The sequence below is a fragment of the Varanus komodoensis genome, unplaced genomic scaffold, assembly GCF_004798865.1.
Source record: "Varanus komodoensis strain SLA01 unplaced genomic scaffold, ASM479886v1 scaffold39, whole genome shotgun sequence".
NCBI lineage: Eukaryota > Metazoa > Chordata > Lepidosauria > Squamata > Varanidae > Varanus > Varanus komodoensis.
In genome coordinates, this window is record NW_025335922.1 from 8,805,656 (window position 1) to 8,822,616 (window position 16,961).

Consider the following 16,961-nt stretch of genomic DNA (forward strand, 5'->3'; position numbering starts at 1 on the left):
AGTCCAAAACATCTCATGATCTACCTCTGTTTTTCCCTTTAATTGAGTAACCAATACTCAAGGTATGAGTATGGGTTGTGTGGGGTTCGTGTTGAACATTAAATGCCACTGTGATGTGGGTTCTCTTGCAGCTTGCCCCCACCTCCACTAAGAAGCCATGGCTTGTTCACCATGGACAGCCATGAAGAAAACCCATGGTTTGTTGTTGAGCTGTGAACTGTGGGTTGTTTGCTGTGGTTTGTTATTTCAGCTGGGTTCAGACAATATGTTAACCCATATTTCAACAACTCATGGTTCACTGACACTACACCCATACCCAACCCTTATGTGTGGGTTGTTGCGTTGTCTGAACCCAGTTCCTTATTACTCCCATAGTGGTTACATACAATAGATGAGTAAAAATGGTGGACAAACCATCTTTCAGAAAAACTGGCCCACCATTATTGATCATCTCATTGAGGTGATAAATTTCCAAGCAACCCAGGTTTGTCAGTAACGCAGGTTGAAACCCACTGTGTTCTGTGAGATGTGCAGTAACAGATCATCTGGTAGGAACATGAGATAGGCAGAGTGAGAGACGTGCCCCAAAGAACTCAACCCTGGTAGACAAGTCCTGTGAAGAAACACATAAGGGCTCTAGGAATGGACAAGAGTTGGAAAAGCAAGAGAGAATTTAGAAAATAGAGAAGGCATAGCATTTGGTTCTGGTGTTCAGTCTACAAAATCTTCGCATATTACTAAGACTGAAGCCAGCATATTAGTTGGACTGAAAAACACCAAGTTGAGGAAAACTAGTGTAGCCAGTTGTATTTTGATATACTAATGTTCTATAAACACTTGGTTCCTTTCATTTTATGTCAAGAGATTCCAATTACTCTACACCAATCGTCAGAGATGACATCTCTGGCAGGACCTGTTGACAATCTGGGACTTTCTGTCCACTTGCTAAAGCTCATGTGGCTGCTGAAAATGAGTCTTTTTTCATTTTCACTGTATGCAACATCTGGGCTGGGACTTACGTTGTTCTTCTGGTTGTTTTGGACCAGTCTTCCCAACTGATACCCTCCAGATGTTTGGGACCACAGCTCTCACCATTCCTGACTACAGGCTGTGCAGTCTGCAGCTGATGGGGGTTGCTGTCCAAAACATTTGGAGGGCACCAGATTGGGAAGGGCTGGTTTAGATGGCTGGGGAGTCCCTTCCTTCCTCTTTCCCTGTTGTCACTTTGGCCTTTGGTACATCTACCAAGTTGCAATGCTATATTCCATCCATTTTGGGACTATCAAAATACCACAGTGCTGATATAACAGTTGCATGCCATGCTGTGGTCAGAAACTTGATTAACAATGGCTGGGCTTTGGCGATGGGGAGTGCTGGAAAAGGCCAATCCATTTGCCAGGGGCCCACTGCCTCCAAAGCACATCCTTGGTTGATGCCTACACATTCGGGGAAAGATGCCCTTTGCATTTAAATAAGCTGGGCTAGAAAGCAAGACGAGGCAGCAAAAACTAGGGCCTTTTTCTGCCCCCCATCATTGTACATTCAGAAAGGGGAGACCAGATCCTCAACTGGTCTATGGACAGAAAGCAGGTTCTGCCTGTTTTACCCACATGAAAGGGAAAGGAGGGTGGGTAGCAGATGCTGCCACTCCTTGTGTGTGGACTCAGTAGCAACAACTCCCTTCCCAGCATCAAGCGATTAGGAAATGACTGACAAGAGAACTAGGGAGGCCTAACCCTTTTCGCATAGCAAAGCTAGGAACAAGATGAAGGGCTTCTCCACTAGGACACTTGTAACCTGTCAAAAAGAAGACTGACAATCAGCAGGCTTGTCTAGGCAAAGCAGGGACGTGTCCCTGAACACTACAGGTAGTTAGTCTGGAGTTGTGTGACTGGTGCATATTCATTATTCTCCCTCCCCCCACACACACACATAGACAGAGAGTTGGGGAGAAAGAGAGAGAGAGAGAGAGATACAATAGGCTTGCAAAAAAAATAAAAAGTGTTCCACTGGTTGTGCCCAGTTTTTTGGCTAGTGGTCCATGGGTCAACTTTATAGTAGGAGATTGATTGACAGCTGCTCCCTGATCTTTCCCAGCTGCCTTTGGAGTTCCCTGGGACTGCAGCTACATCTTTCCATACAGCAGAGTGCACGCCATTGCTGAGCTGATGTAGATCAGCCTTCCCTGACCTGATGCTCTGCAGATAGTTTGGACTATGATCCCAGCATCCCTGATCACTGGACATGCTAACTGGGGCTGATGGGACTTGATGTCCAAACGACTGAATAGCACCAGTTTGGGGAGGACCAGTGTATATTATCATACCAATCCAGCACCCCCTTCAACTGTTGGGTGGTTACATCTAATCTGTAGAATGTGGAAGCAAATAGCAATGCAACCTTAGAGTGTCTGTCTGTCCTTGTGTCAGAATCTGCTCCTGCACCTTTCCAAACATGCGTTCAGCCCTGCTGATTTAGCATGGAGCCCCCTTTGTTGCCAGAAGTATGGGCTGAAGCTGAGCAGTGACACCACCCCACAACCCACATTTATAAATATCTGTTACTGGCTAATAAATATGACAGACAGGGGCTTAAGAATGAAATAACAAATTGGAGTGTCCTATTTGGTCAATCAATAGATTGCTTCACTGGCAGCTGGCTTAGAAGGAGTAATGGATCTCAGGTTACATTTCATTCAGCAAAACCTGGCATTTCAGGTATACTGTATGCCACAACATCTTTTGCATAAATGTTGATTTAAATCAACCCATTGCTGGAGGTGGAATACAGCAGATCTTCCTCTCGCATGCTTTGGCAATGCCCAATGGTGACTTCTTTTTGGTAGAATGTAATAATGCAGGATTACAAAAGCTGAATATAAGGAAAACAAATTCATCACTACAGAAGAATTGCACAAGTTTACAGTCAATAATCAAGAAACTGAAATTGTGGAAGATTTTACACACTTTGGTTCAGTCAACTATTCACATGGAAGGGCAGCAACAAAGGAACTAGAAGAGATCACCAAATACAAGGAGCTTTTGCTGGTGACTAAGGCCAAGATTATCCCATATTATTGTATTCCTACCCCCTGTGTCCTCTTTCCTAGAATAATAGAAACCTTTCCAAACATGACAGAAACTCTTGTGGTAACATGCCACAGGCTAGCCATGCACAGATTATGTCACACACCCCATTTTGTTGTCCAAAAACAATTAGTTAGTTTCTTAAACTGCTGTGAGAGTCAACTTGTCCATCAGACCCAGTCATCTTTTCCCAACTTGGTTCCCCTCCAGAGGTGTAGGATAATAATTCCCAGCATCCCAAGGCAGACCACTGACAGTAATAGCCCAACACATTTGAACAAGCTAAACATCTAGGAGCCACCAGGCAGGGGAATCTGCCTAAAGTATTTTACTTTGTCCTCCAGGAGGGCTTTGATTCCACAATCCTATTTTTGTCCTCTCAAACATGAGTCCCTTTGGGTTTGGTGGAGCCCATTCTCAGAAGAGTTCATCTCCGATTCTCACTGAAAAATCACAACTAGCTCATCGAGCACCAGTGGCCAAGGGCTGGGGAAACATGCACCACAGGGGCATCTCATACTGGCCGCTCTGCACCGCTAGCAATGGCTGGTTGTGATCCGCGTGCTGCAGACCTGTTGGTGTGCCACGTCTCCCCGTGGAGATCGCCCGAGTATGATGTAGTAAGTTCATGTTCCATTAAGAGCACTGCAGTGAACCCAGAAGTAAAGGCCACAGAGTGGATTGCTGTCAGCTTGCAGCGTTCAGTCTGACCTACATTTTAATCACTGACCTACGGAGGAAGACACGGGAGCCCATTACTGGTTCCTCTGGGGAATCCCAGTTCCCCCTTCGTCTATTTTCTGAAATGGCAGACAAAGCCCTCTAGGCGGCTGGTTCATTCACGTTAGGAGACACAATGGGCACGTTCCTTTCTTGCTCCGCAGGAAGAATAAATAAACAAATAAGCAAAGGGCAGAGGGAGCCAGGAAATGACTATTCATAATTGGATTTGCCCTGGGGGATTTTCCGGGGGAGATGGAGCCTTTTGTGTGGTGGAAATAGAGCGAGTGCTACAGGCAGGTGGTCTTTTATTAATCCCACATCGTTTCCATAGTGGGGGACTTAATGCCCCTGTTTGGAACCAAGCCCAATTCTAAGGCATGATGCTGAGAAGATAAGTAAGAAACAAGCCCCTTTCAAAATCGGCAAAACAACCCCCCGCCCCCATTTTGCCTTCTGTTTTTAGAAATACATGAGGAGAAGATAAAGGAGGCCTGCAGCTCTGTGTCACTCAGTCAAGCAGACAGGGAAAGGTCCGGTAACTGGGGGGAGACACGCAGGATGGCAGACAGCTTCATCCAGGAGGAAGCCCTGCCCGTGGAGACAGGCATTGCTTTCCCATGAGCCTCTGAGGGTTTTGCATGTATGAACTTGCTCAGGCTCCTAGCTTTGGAGGATGCCTGATCGTAAGGGATGGTCTCGGGGAGTGTAAGCTGGTGTGGAGCAGTGGCCAACTGTTGGGCTGGAGCAGAAGAGACTTGGGTGTGGTCCCCACATGGCCATGATGATGCTTGGCAGCTCTGAGCCAGGCAGTGCGTCTCAGTGTCGCCTACCTCACAGGGTTGTTGTGAGGATATGGTGAAGAGGAGGATGACGGAAGCTACTTGGTGTTCTGCAGAATGAGAAAAGGCATATGACATTCTGCTACTGTAAGAACCTGGAAAGGGAAGGGGAGGCATTATCTATAAGACAGCCAAAAGTGAGTTAACCTGTGTATACAGATACTAGAGGCTTGGGGGATGCAGAAACCTGTGAACCTTTCCACACAGAATGAAAGGAAGGAAAGAACAAACTTATGTTCCTGTCAGAAGCTGAAGTTCCTCCTTTGTGCATTCAAAGCCTTCATCCTTGCAAAGTGCTCTATATTGACCAAAAGCACAAAACATCCAGAATGAATCTGTAAGGTTCTCCTGAAGGTCCTTTCCCTTTATACTGGATTTGGACTGGACAGCTCTTCAGAAAGACATCTTTTGAACACACAGCCCTCCCAACAGAGAGCTTACTTCTAAAAAGGGCCCATGGCCAGCCCATGTGGGAGGAAAAATGCCCAGATGGAAGGCAAAGTCTAATTTTCCTCTTCTGCAATTTTCTAAGCAATGCTTCCTTCTTTCTAAGGATACAAAAGCCCTCTTTCCCAGAATAATCCCCCACTCAATTCTGACAATTAAATAATTGCCCGTAACCTTCTTCTCCTTTTTCATGTCAGTTTTAATATACTTCTAATTTTATCTCTCTTTTTGGAAGAAAAAAGAATAATATTCAGTCATGTATTGGCCAAAGCAAATGGAGAAGCATTTCACATTGCTATACATTTCATCTCACTTTTAAATGATATCGATTTAAATGCAGATTTCTCATGTGGAGCTTGGAAGCAAGGACTTTCAATTTAAATGTTAATAGAAGAGTAAACTTCAAAATAATAATAATAAAAAATCTCCATGAGAAAGATCACTTTCTTGCTGTAGTTAATATCTTTCTAGGCAGCTTCCTCTTTCCTTGTACTCCCGCTAGCAACCTGTCCTATATTAAATGATGTTTTTAAAAATAAAATAAAATAAGAACACACTTTTGGAAATGCCTAGATTAGACTGTTTAATGCCACCATCTGCAGCAGGTTTGAGCAGAGGCCTGAGGTGCTGATAATGTAACGAGATCTCATCCTCCCATCTCCAGGTCTTGTTCCTTAGCAGCCCATTCATCAAAATAGCTGTTCTGAAAGCTTTATGTGATTATTTGGAGGTTGGTGCAGCATAATGTTCTGGTGGGAGGAAGGACAGATAGAGCATATCTATTCAGATGGGCCTTCAGAATATCCTCTTGATTAAAAGCCAGCTGGGAGCTTTGAACGGATGCCAGTTTAGGTCTAGGGCAAGCCGAAGGATGGCTGGATTATTAAGTTATTTTCTGTAGATTGGTAAGGATTTCTGACTCCCACTGGTTTAACCATGGGGTGGTACCAGCTCAAGCAGAGCTGCTGTGTGGGAAAGCGCTATCTATTTGGTACAGCATTCTCAGCTGTGACCAGCCATGGCTCTGTGGAAGCTCAGATCTGCCTATCACCTGCTCCCTCCTTTTTTGTGGAGGTGGGCAGAGATTCAGCCTGGGACCTTTTGACTGCAAAGAAAGTGCTCAGCAACTGAGCACACAGTCCCTTCCTGCAGCACACATGCTGTGGAGGTGCTAATATGGAGAACAGCCACTGTGCTCTCTTTTCTAACACAGCATTGAAGGTGAATCTGAAGCATCCTGCTTGACTGAGAAATTGGTTGGAATGTGGGGGAAAGTTAAAGGAATTTCAATGCTGATAGAGAAAAACATCTCTCAAGGAAGGTGATCTTTCTGATGTGTTAACAAAGGAATTCCATCTCCAGTGTTCTTCATGTGGGAACACCTTTTACTAATCTTAATTTATTTCTGGGTGCTCCTTTTCAAATTTCATCCCATTCCAGCTTTCTCTCACACCGTTGAAAACTATAGAGAAGGACCATTTTGATAGATCGGCTTTTCTGCTTGGTCTCTCGCTCTCCCACTGAAGTTGATTGTGTTGGGCTGGTGTGTCTCCATGTCCACAGCTGCATGTTCTGTGATCACACGGCATTCTAGATTTCATCTGGGACAGCCTTTCCCAGCCTGCCGCCCTCAAGATGTTTCAGACTTCAATTCTCATCAGCCTCAGACACTTCTGCTAAAAGACGGGAATCCGGGCAGTTATAATCCAAAAATTCAGGAGGACACCAAGTTGGGGAAGGTTGTATTGATAGGAGGATGTAATCAGACAGTAATGGGGAACTAGTAAAGAAAAAAATCTCAAAGGCAAGGATGGGGCAGAAATGTGTTTATTTTCCATTACAATCTGTTTCTGGATTTTGTACTTTTGGATCTATATAGGAGCCAAAATTTGATTATCCTTCAGCATGGTCACTATTCCCAATTTTGCAATAGAGAGTTCTAATTTTTAAAAATGCATACAAAACTGTGTGTATTTTACGAAGTGCCTACTGAAATGCATGCATTACCAACAATAACATTACAATTCATTCTATTTGCAGAAATTGCATTAAAATGCATGTTTTAGGAGAAATGTGCATGAATGTTTATTCATTAAAAAATAAATCTCAAACTGATGCAGAAACAGGACCAATTAAACTTAAAATGAGAGCCAATATAGTGCAGTGGTTAAGAATGTGAGACTGGGATTCAGACAATTTGGGTTCTAGCCCTACTCAACCATGGAGCTCACTGGGTGACTTTGGGTCAGTCACAGACTCCCAGCCCAACCTACTTCACAAGGTTGTTGTTGCAGTGATAAGAGAATGGTGTAACCTGGATGTAGTGGTTTTTTTAAATAAAAAGCCAGGATGTAAGTCTAATAAATAAAATTGCAAAAATTTGAAACCAAAATTGACAGCTTTATCTCTAATCAAAAGGGTGGGATTTCTACATTGCCAAGAACTACAGCAGAAACTTGTTCAGGCTGCAGTGTTACTGCATTTTCACAGAAAAGCAAGCATGTGCTCAGTTATCCCGTCCATCTGCCAGCTTTGGCTTTGGCAGTGAGAAAGCCGAGAACCTCTTTGTGATGCCAGCAGAGATAAGTTCATACTGGTTCTGGCATTCCACAGGCTGAATAGGGTCAAACCCTTCCAGACCACTTCTTATCAGATTCTGGCTATACACTGCCATGCCCTCTTCAGCATAGGAGCTAGCCAACAAGTAAGAGCCCGTTAGCTATTAATATATAAGATAGAATTTCCACAGGGCATATTAGATGTCAAGAGTTCAGTTGATGCTATCAATGATTTTAGTTTATCCTTTTCACCGAGCCTGACCACTCTGAAAGTAGCAACCCTGTCCTTTCTTCTGCCTCAAACAATAGTCCAGCTGCTCATCAAAATTAATCCTGGCAAGGCAATGTGGATCTTCAAATGCAGAAAGGGACCTTTGTTTACTCTGCTCATTCAAATAAAGCAGGCTTCTCCAATTTGGTGCCTTCCAGATATTTTGGACAACAGCTTCCATCATCCCCAGACAGCAGTTCATTGGTGATTACTGAGAATAATGGATGTTGGTCTAATGCATCTGGAGGGTGTCCAATTAGAGAAGTTTGGCATAGACTAGAGAATGCCACAAATATGCATGGGCACTGATTCATACAGAGACCAACAAACATGTTTCTAGCAAGAGGATACACTGGGAAGAATTTGATCCCTCCAGAAACTAGTGGATTTTAGTGAGAGTCCAACATAGTCCACTGAAAAGGTTAAACTGAATAGACAACGGGACTGTGTGTTTTCTGCCTTGGCTATGAATGGATCTCCTCAAACAACCTGGCACTTAATCTCCCTCTGTTTGCAATCAACCAAAGTGTTTCTTTCAGATTCTTAAGACGTCATCAGGTTCTTTGTCGCTTAAAAATATAAAAGAAACCTTTTCTGTGTATTGAATCCTACTTACTTTTAACCTAGAGAGAAAGAGAGAGATTGAAAGAAATGTCAAGGCCCAGATCAAAAGCAGTCAGGTTTCCATTTTGGGGGATCCAGGTCTCGGGTGATTCTGGGTTAAGGTTTGATGCTGCTTCATCCCCTGAGTTTTACAGTGGAGCCAGTCAGCACTGTCTCCCACTCATAATACCCTCTTTGCATTGTCAAGGCTTGTGCTAGAGTTTAATCAGTTCTCGCAACAGGGTAACAAGGAAAATCCATAGGCTTGGCTCCTTGAGAACTGACAAAATCATTTGTCAAATTCTTCTGCACTGATTGCACAGAAGTTCTGCAAGAGAGAAGTCTGTGCAGGAAAGGTTCTGAGAATGCAAACCTTGAAAATCAGTGATATGGGAGTTACTACTTAATTTTCTTCCATGGGAGTTTTGAAAAAGCTGTTAGAAGTTTAGAGAGGTATCTGTATAGAGGGTAAGCATTAAAAAGTGGGAGGAAGTAATGAGAAAACACACAATTTAGACCCCCTGTAAAATTCCGTGAATGGGAGGATGCAATTGTGCAGGAAAAGCCTCACTTCTTGTTCTCATTTGAAAGCCACCTTTTGAGTGGTGGAAGCAGGTCCCACACCTTACAGTCTTCTCAGAGAGAATCACCCAGTTCGGCGGAGGAGATGGAAGGGCAGAGCTGGGCAGACAACAAGGTGGCCAAGTGGAGATCCTCGGGCAGAGCATGAGAACCACCCTCTCTTGGAAAAAGAGGGAGGCCTTCCAGAACTGTTGGGGGAGCAGATGGGGAGGGGGTGTTCTTTGACCCTGTCAGGAGGCAACAGAGGTGAAATGAGCAACCCAGTTAGGAAGTGTCTGGCATCCCCACCGTGTAGCAGCAGCAACTGCCCTGAAGGTGGAGCCATAAGCTTTTCTGAATGGGGAGGAAGGAAATTTTGGTTTGGATTCAACTCTTTGGATGGACAGGCACTTCAAGGAGAATGCTACTTTGATTGATAGTGTTTTGTAACATGTTAAACTTTAACAAAAAGGCTGTGTTTAAAGTTTCATCTGTGTCTGCTGGAGGAGAAGAGAAGGCAGGAGAGATTCTCTTGTAATAGTGAGAGACCAAGAGGCAGTGGTGTAATGGAGCTCAGGCTCACAGGGCTGTTGCACTGGCCACTTTTATTAGCAGGGAAGCTGAGGTCATCTGCCATCCTCATCAGAATCCCCTGTTTGCGCTGAGGTTACCAGCAATCCTTCACAGTGACTGTGAGGGAAAGCATTTTCCCAGCAACAAGATACTGTTGAAATGCAAAGAAGGTGTTGGTGGCGTGGTCCTGAACAGGCAGCTGAGACCTATCAGCTTTGCAAAGGATCTGTTCCTGGTGAAGATGAGAACTGCTAGAACAGTTTTGTTGATGTGGATGTTTGGACTCTGGATTGAGAAGTGGTGATGGTGAACACTCAGAATTTACCGCTACATAACTGCAGATAAGTAGAGTTGCTCTATCCGCAGTATACAGCTTTCCACTCATTGCTTTCCACTCAAACAGCTGTTTCATTTGGAAACAGGAAGTAAGGGATCTGTGAGGAATCAGAGAGGGGCCAAAAATCCAATGGATTTTCTGGATTCATCCTTGCATACATATTTCATTTCATCAGCCTGTGCTGGTACCAGCTCAAGTTAAGCCAACATATAGACTTCCTTTTTAAAATTAAAGTCAGGGAAAATTATGTAAAATGTGGGCCTCCATGCACAAATTTGGACTATTTGTACGCACTTGCACACTCTGTGGAGCAGGTGCCTCAAGTAAGCACAAATGTGAGATTAATTTAAGGTGGCCAAGATAAAGTGTGTGGATATGCAGTGAGAGGAGGATGCTCCCTTACGTCTCATGTTAAATGCTACAACAAGAAGAAAAGGAACAAGTCAGATCTAATCAATCATTCCCAATTCATGCAAATGATGACTTATGCAAATTGTACTAGAGAAGCACGGTTGTTGTTAGTTGTGAAGTTGTGTCCGACCCATTGCGACCCCAATGGACAACATTCCTCCAGGCCTTCCTGTCCTCCATCATCCTCTGAAGTGCACTTAAGCTCACACCCACTGCCCCAGTGACTCCATCTATCCACCTCATTCTTTGCCATCCCCTTCTTCTTTTTCCGTCAATTGTTCCCAGCATTAGGCTCTTCTCCAATGAGTTGTTCCTTCTCATTAGGTGGCCAAAGTATTTGAGTTTCATCTTCAGTATCTGGCCTTCTAAAGAACAGTCAGGGTTGATCTCTTCTAAAACTGACTAGTTTGATCTCCTTGCAGTCCAAGGGACTCACAGGAGTCTCCTCCAACACCACAATTCAAAGGCCTCAATTCTTCGGTGCTCAGTCTTCCTAATATTTCAGCATTCACAGCCATACATTGCAACTGGGAAAACCATAGCCTTGACTATACACACTTTTGTTGGCAGGGTAATGTCTCTGCTTGTTAGTAGAGATGCACAGTGCTTGGCTCCAAATGTAGGCAAGCATTTTGGATATTTTCATGGAAGCTGACCCCACCCCAACTCAGCCTGCATTTAGCCATCAGGCTGTAAATATATCGAAATTCATTGAGTTGGAAAGGAAGAAGTTTTCTAGTGTTGCACATTCCAACAGGAAGTGCTGTGTGAGCTGCATCAAGACTGGGACTTGTTGGACTCAGAGACTCATGAGATTCCTTCAAAGTCTGTGATGCCGTATCAGCAGAGGCATGCTTCTTTTCTCTGACCGCCTTCCTCCTAAATAGCTTAGGGGGCTGAGTCAGCACTGTGCTGTTATGCATTCATCCATTTCCCACTGGAAGCTTTGCTCTGAATAGACTCATCTTTAGCACTGACATTTCGGCGCAGGCTGTTGTGACAGGGGAAGAATGCCAGCCAGATAGCATTGGACAAATGAGAACAGCTGGACAACCTGCTTGCCAGTTCTCTTTCACGCCTCTGCCGTTTGCGCATGGTGCCCTCCGCAGCAGTTATGCCAGGCCAAGAAACAGCTACAAACAGAAGCTGAGCTCTAGTTTCTTAACAGCATTTCTGTTTTGTTTGGGTTTGTTTTTAAATAGTGCTTCAAAATAGAGGGTTTTGCTTGGGAAGAATTTCTAGGTGCAGAGCCTGCTGATCGGTTGCACTGAAAACAACCAGCATCTGCAGGTGGCATCTGCAGGACAACTGGCCATGAAGCTTTGAGCTGTCCTATCAGTCCGTCCAGACCTGCCTGCACACAAGGTCTGGGTAGCACTTTTACACAGCAGTAGCACGAGTTGTCCCGCTGCCCACGGTAGGCAGATGGGCACTGCTATTCGTTTACTACCGTCACCACCACCACGCTTAGCACCACCTGTACATTCACAGGCAGTTCCCAAGCCACCTCACAGTACCTAGCTTTTTAAATTTATTTATTTCTTTAAAGTTTTTATATGCTGTCCCAGTACTAACAGTCTCTGGATGGATTACAAAAAACCAAAAATGAGGCAACCATATACAACACACAACATGATTTGATAATGATTTGTATTTTTGTATTTATTGGTAATTTATTATGTTCTATTGTATTTCAATGTATCTTATTGTGTTGTAAGCCGCCCCGAGGCTTCGGCAAGGGGCGGCATAGAAATGTAATAATAATAATAATAATAATAATAATAATAATAATAATAATAATAATCGATGATAAAAACAAGGAGAAAACCAATTAACTGTTAAAATATTGGGGAAATAAAAAGGTCTTTGCCCAGCACCAAAGAGAATAAAGCGTTGGCGCCAGGCGAACCTTCCCAGGGAGCATGTTCCAGTTGGGGTGCCACCGCTGAAAAGGCCCTTCTCTGAGTAGCTACCCTAGCTTTGAGGAAGGACTCATCCAGCTGCAGCGGTCAGGGCCTCGTGAGCAATCCCTTTCCCTGGAAGAGTGAAAGGACAGGTGGGTAGGCAGGCTCTCTGCAGAGGCCAGTCACCTAATCTCTTCCTTGCAGGAGTAAGAGATCTCGTGCATGGATTCAATGGAGAGGTTGTCCACCTTTCTGATCTTGCACATTGTGGACTCACCCAGGCAAGAGAAGGGGTGGCAGCTTTTCTGGAAAGCCCACGCACCTGATCGCTCTCTTTCTGGGAGAGTCTTTAGAGCAGAAGGTGGGGAGATGCTCCAAGGAACCTGCTGGCCTCTCTTCCACTATGGGCCGTGCCCACGGGGTCACTCCCAGTGCATGTGAGGGGTGTGTGCCCCACCACTCCTTCAGGACCACCCCCTGAGCAGAAGAGTCACCTTGCCTCATCGGAGGGCCAGCCCTGGTTTGGCACATACCTCTTGCTGCCTTTCACAATGCTCAGTTCTGAAAAACTTAAGAGGGGAATAAAAATTGATAGGTTTGATAGATACAAAAGAAAATATGTCAAATAGGAGTCATCAGTTCTGAGGTTATGGCTGCAGCTTCCTATTGATCAATGTATAGGGCTGAAGGATTTTCAGCTAGCAATTATCTCTCTGAATACTTTTCAACCTCTACTTCACAGAAGTAATCACATTTGGTCTTGGTGCTCCTTGGAGCTCTGTTTAACTTAAACCTTCCAATCAATATGGGAATGTTTTCTTGAATTATATGAAGAATAATATGATCCACTGCAAAACCAGCACAGGGCTATTGAGCCAGGTGCTTGCAACAACTCTTTGTTTTTATATTTATTTTCTTTGTGAGATTATTCATTTTTGCTCCATTATTTTATTTTTCTATATGAAATCTTTGCTCTAAATGCACGGCAATATGAAGCAGGGAGGACCATATCTAGAGGGGGGAAATAGAAAAGGTTACTGTTTGTATTGTGTTGGGAAATCCAAACATTCTAAGAAATTGTTAATAATCCCCATGAAAAAATTTGAGAAAAATTAAAATATTTGTGAAAAAAAATTCACTTTTATAGGTGACCAGGTTCTCAAACCAAAGAGGAAATCTCTGCACCAAACCAACAAATAGTGAATAACAGTAACAGTCCACTTGGTTTCTTGTTGCAGATCTGCGCAGAATGACGGCTGGTTTCATGGGCATGGCAGTAGCCATCATCCTCTTTGGATGGATTATTGGGGTGCTGGGGTGCTGCTGGGACCGAGGCCTTATGCAGTATGTGGCAGGACTTCTCTTCCTCATGGGAGGTAAGGAAAACCAGGTTGCAAAGAAATGTCATATTACGTCTTTTCTCAAATGTTTCCTGTCAATGTATCAGAGAAACTAGTCCACTTCTGCTCTTCCACAAGCAAATCAGCAGTGACCTATTTAAAATCTGATACCACAGATAGTTCATACATCCACACAGAACTTTTCCGAAGTGCTTATGGAATTTCACTTGCATTATCTCAGTAACCATTGCAATGTTGTCTCAGACAAGGGTGAGAAGACTGAGTTTGCAGAATGTGCTTTTTTAATAGAACCCCAACGGCAACCAACCTAGTTGGTATGTACAAAATATTTATGTGTGTGTTTATTTATTTAAAGTATTCCACCTCCAAGCCAAAAAACCTCCCAGAGTGGCTTACAAATAATCAGGTAAGCAACATGCTCATTGTCTGTGGGCCCACTCCAGGTTTTAAATCTCCCATTCCCTGCTTACAAAAAGGAAAATCATCTTTATTTTTAAAACAAAACTTGTTAGCATTTTAACTTGTAAGTAGGCAGTGTTCTGATTATTTTACATGTGCATATTTCTGACTGGTTTGTGAATCAAGGGAAGATGATGACACCATGGTACTTTTCTTCTAATTAACCTAAGTTCTTCAGCTAAATCTTTAAATCCACCAACTTGCAAACACTGGCAGAGTCTCAAGATCCTCATGGGAACTTGTTCACAGTACCAGGGAAGCCTTTGCACTACAGTATCACTTTTGCACAAGCTATTGAATGGAGTGCACTGTTGTTTCCACAAGCCCAGTGACTTGAACAAACGGTATCCTTTAAAATAAAGTCTGTGCTTAAACATCTAGCAGGCTAGCTGATCCGTCATACCAATTCCTCTCCTACAGCTTGCAGCCTTAATCAGCCAGCAATTCTTCTCAGCTTATTGTAATTTCCACTTATCTTCTGCAAATTGTCTTTGTGAGCACAAAAACAACAACAACCCTTACAGCTTTCTAAGCATTCACAAAAATTGATGGGGGAAAACTTGCTTGATACCTTTCATCATTCATCCCACTTCTTCCTAACCACATATATCTTGATTTTGAGACAAGATGCCAGTACAAAGGGCTCGCTGGTGACAGGTGGAGTCTCCTTCACAGAAAATACTTTCTGAGTATCTGTTGTCTTCTGGGGAATATGAGATTTGTAGTTCCTTGTGTCTTCTGAATTGGATTATGAATAGAGAGCCTACGTGCCTGTGGATGAATGAATGAAGTTATTTTCCTGCAATTTCCAAATTAGAAGAGTCAAGGCCCTTCTCATCCATTGCACTGACTCTTTCCAGGAGCATTGTAGGAACTCTCCATGGTACTCCATGGAATGTCGTCCTTTAAATAGGTCCTTTGCCATATAGGACCATGGACAGCTCCAGTAAAGTTGAACTTCGTGACAGTGACTGCTGGTTCAGCTGCAGTCATGGACATTAATTCAGTTGCAAGCTGAACTTTAATTCAAGCAGGAACTGAATTCAGCAGACTGATGCCTTCTGAATCAGGGATATATTTTGTACAGGAAAGGTTATACAAATGTGCCCAACTCACACATCCTGGACGCATATGTGAACCAGAACATCCTTGTGCTTCAAGTCTCACTTTTCAGAATTTTTCAATGTGATTCACAGGTCAAAATGCACACAAAAATAATGTAATTAAAGGAAAGTGTGCAAAAACCTATGGACAAAAAGTGCAATATTAAGTAAACCTGACTGCACAAAGTGTGTGTACAGAAAATGTGGATATAAATCAGTGTATATTAGAAGAAATGTGCAAGAAAATGCATTTTTCTGGGGATGGGGCTTAGAATCAGTCTGAATGTGTTAACTGATATGAAACAGGCCAAAAAAGAATTACAACCAGGAAAGAAGAAAGTAAGCAAAACTGAAATTGATAAGATTCTCACCCATCTCTAATATCGAACACTTCCAATTTCATCTTTGCCCCTAAGTATCTGCTCACACTGGTGATCTGCTTGAGCGTGTAATGTAGTCCTGGATGGGTGCATGCCATGATTCCTTCTGGAAACACGATGTAGATTTGTATGCAGAATTCAGCAAATAAACCACATGAACTTTCCCTTGGATAAAATCCTCTTGACCAGTTGATGGGTTTGAACTTTTTGCTTTGGATCCATATTCTTTGCAACTACTTTGTTTTAGAAAAGCACCCCATGTGGCTATAAGTATAATGATTGTTTTCCATATTTCTTTATTTGGATATGGGATAAATGAAGGACTATGGAAAACTGATATGGTCTAGAGATCTTTACAATTGATATAGCCCCTTATATTTATTGGTTGTGGCCAACACTGCATTTTGCACTGCTGAGGCTAGTTCAGCAATTGTCCTTGTTCCCGGAGATGTTGGATCTCACCACAGTGGCACATGGCTTCATTGCATCTCATTTGGATTACTCTAATGTACTCTGCATGGTACTGCAGTATTTGGAAACTTCAGCAGGGCCAGGAGGCTGCAGCCAGGTTACTGAGCAGATCATGTTACAGAGAGCATGTGATTCCTTTGTTCTGGCCACTGGCCTATTTCCAGGCACCATTCAAAGTGCAGGTTATGACCTATAAAGCCTTACAAACTTGGAACCAGGCTATCTGAAAGAACACCTTCTCCCTTGCAAGCCTCCCCAAAGTTTATAGTCTTGCAAGGAGGCTCTTCATGCAACGGAAGGTTTTTCCCCAAGCTCTGAAACTCCCTGCCAAGGAAGGCTAGGCTGGTTCCCTGTTTATTTGCTTTCCACTGGCAGGCAATGATATTTTTATTCAGACCGAGCTTTGACGGTGAACTTATTTCCTGTTGAAGATATTTTTAACCAGTTAAGTGCTGCCTATTTCTTTTTTATTGCTGTGCTTTTTATTAATTTGCTTTTTACATTTTAAATGAGTTTTTAATCTATAATTTTACTACTGTTGGCTGTCTTGCACAGAAGTTATGGTGAAAAGATAGAGCATAGTTACAATAATAAATCTTTTGAAGTAAATCCATAGAGATTTCTCAGCTGTTGTGGAGGTGATGGGTGATGTGGATCATCCAATCTGGCATTACCACATTGACATCAGCACCTTAGGCAGAGTTTGGACAATGTAACTCCAAAACACACAGACAGACAGAATGAGAGACAGACAGACAGAGATGAACTACTGACTCCTTTCAACACTCCAGGAATGTAGATGTAAACAGTAAAAACTAGAAGAGACTTACAGAATTCTCCGGGTAGGCAGAACCATCAGGGAGAATGCCAACAT

At 43.3% G+C, this 16,961-nt stretch overlaps 1 protein-coding gene across 1 annotated transcript in view; it reads left to right on the forward strand.

Moving 5' to 3' along the window:
- Nucleotides 1–16,961, forward strand: part of TMEM178B (transmembrane protein 178B) — a 302,879-nt gene that overhangs the window by 246,158 nt on the left and 39,760 nt on the right. Inside the window, exon 3 of the mRNA XM_044441307.1 lies at nt 13,552–13,689. Coding sequence (XP_044297242.1) covers nt 13,552–13,689 — 138 coding nt within the window. The remainder of the gene's footprint in view (nt 1–13,551; nt 13,690–16,961) is intronic.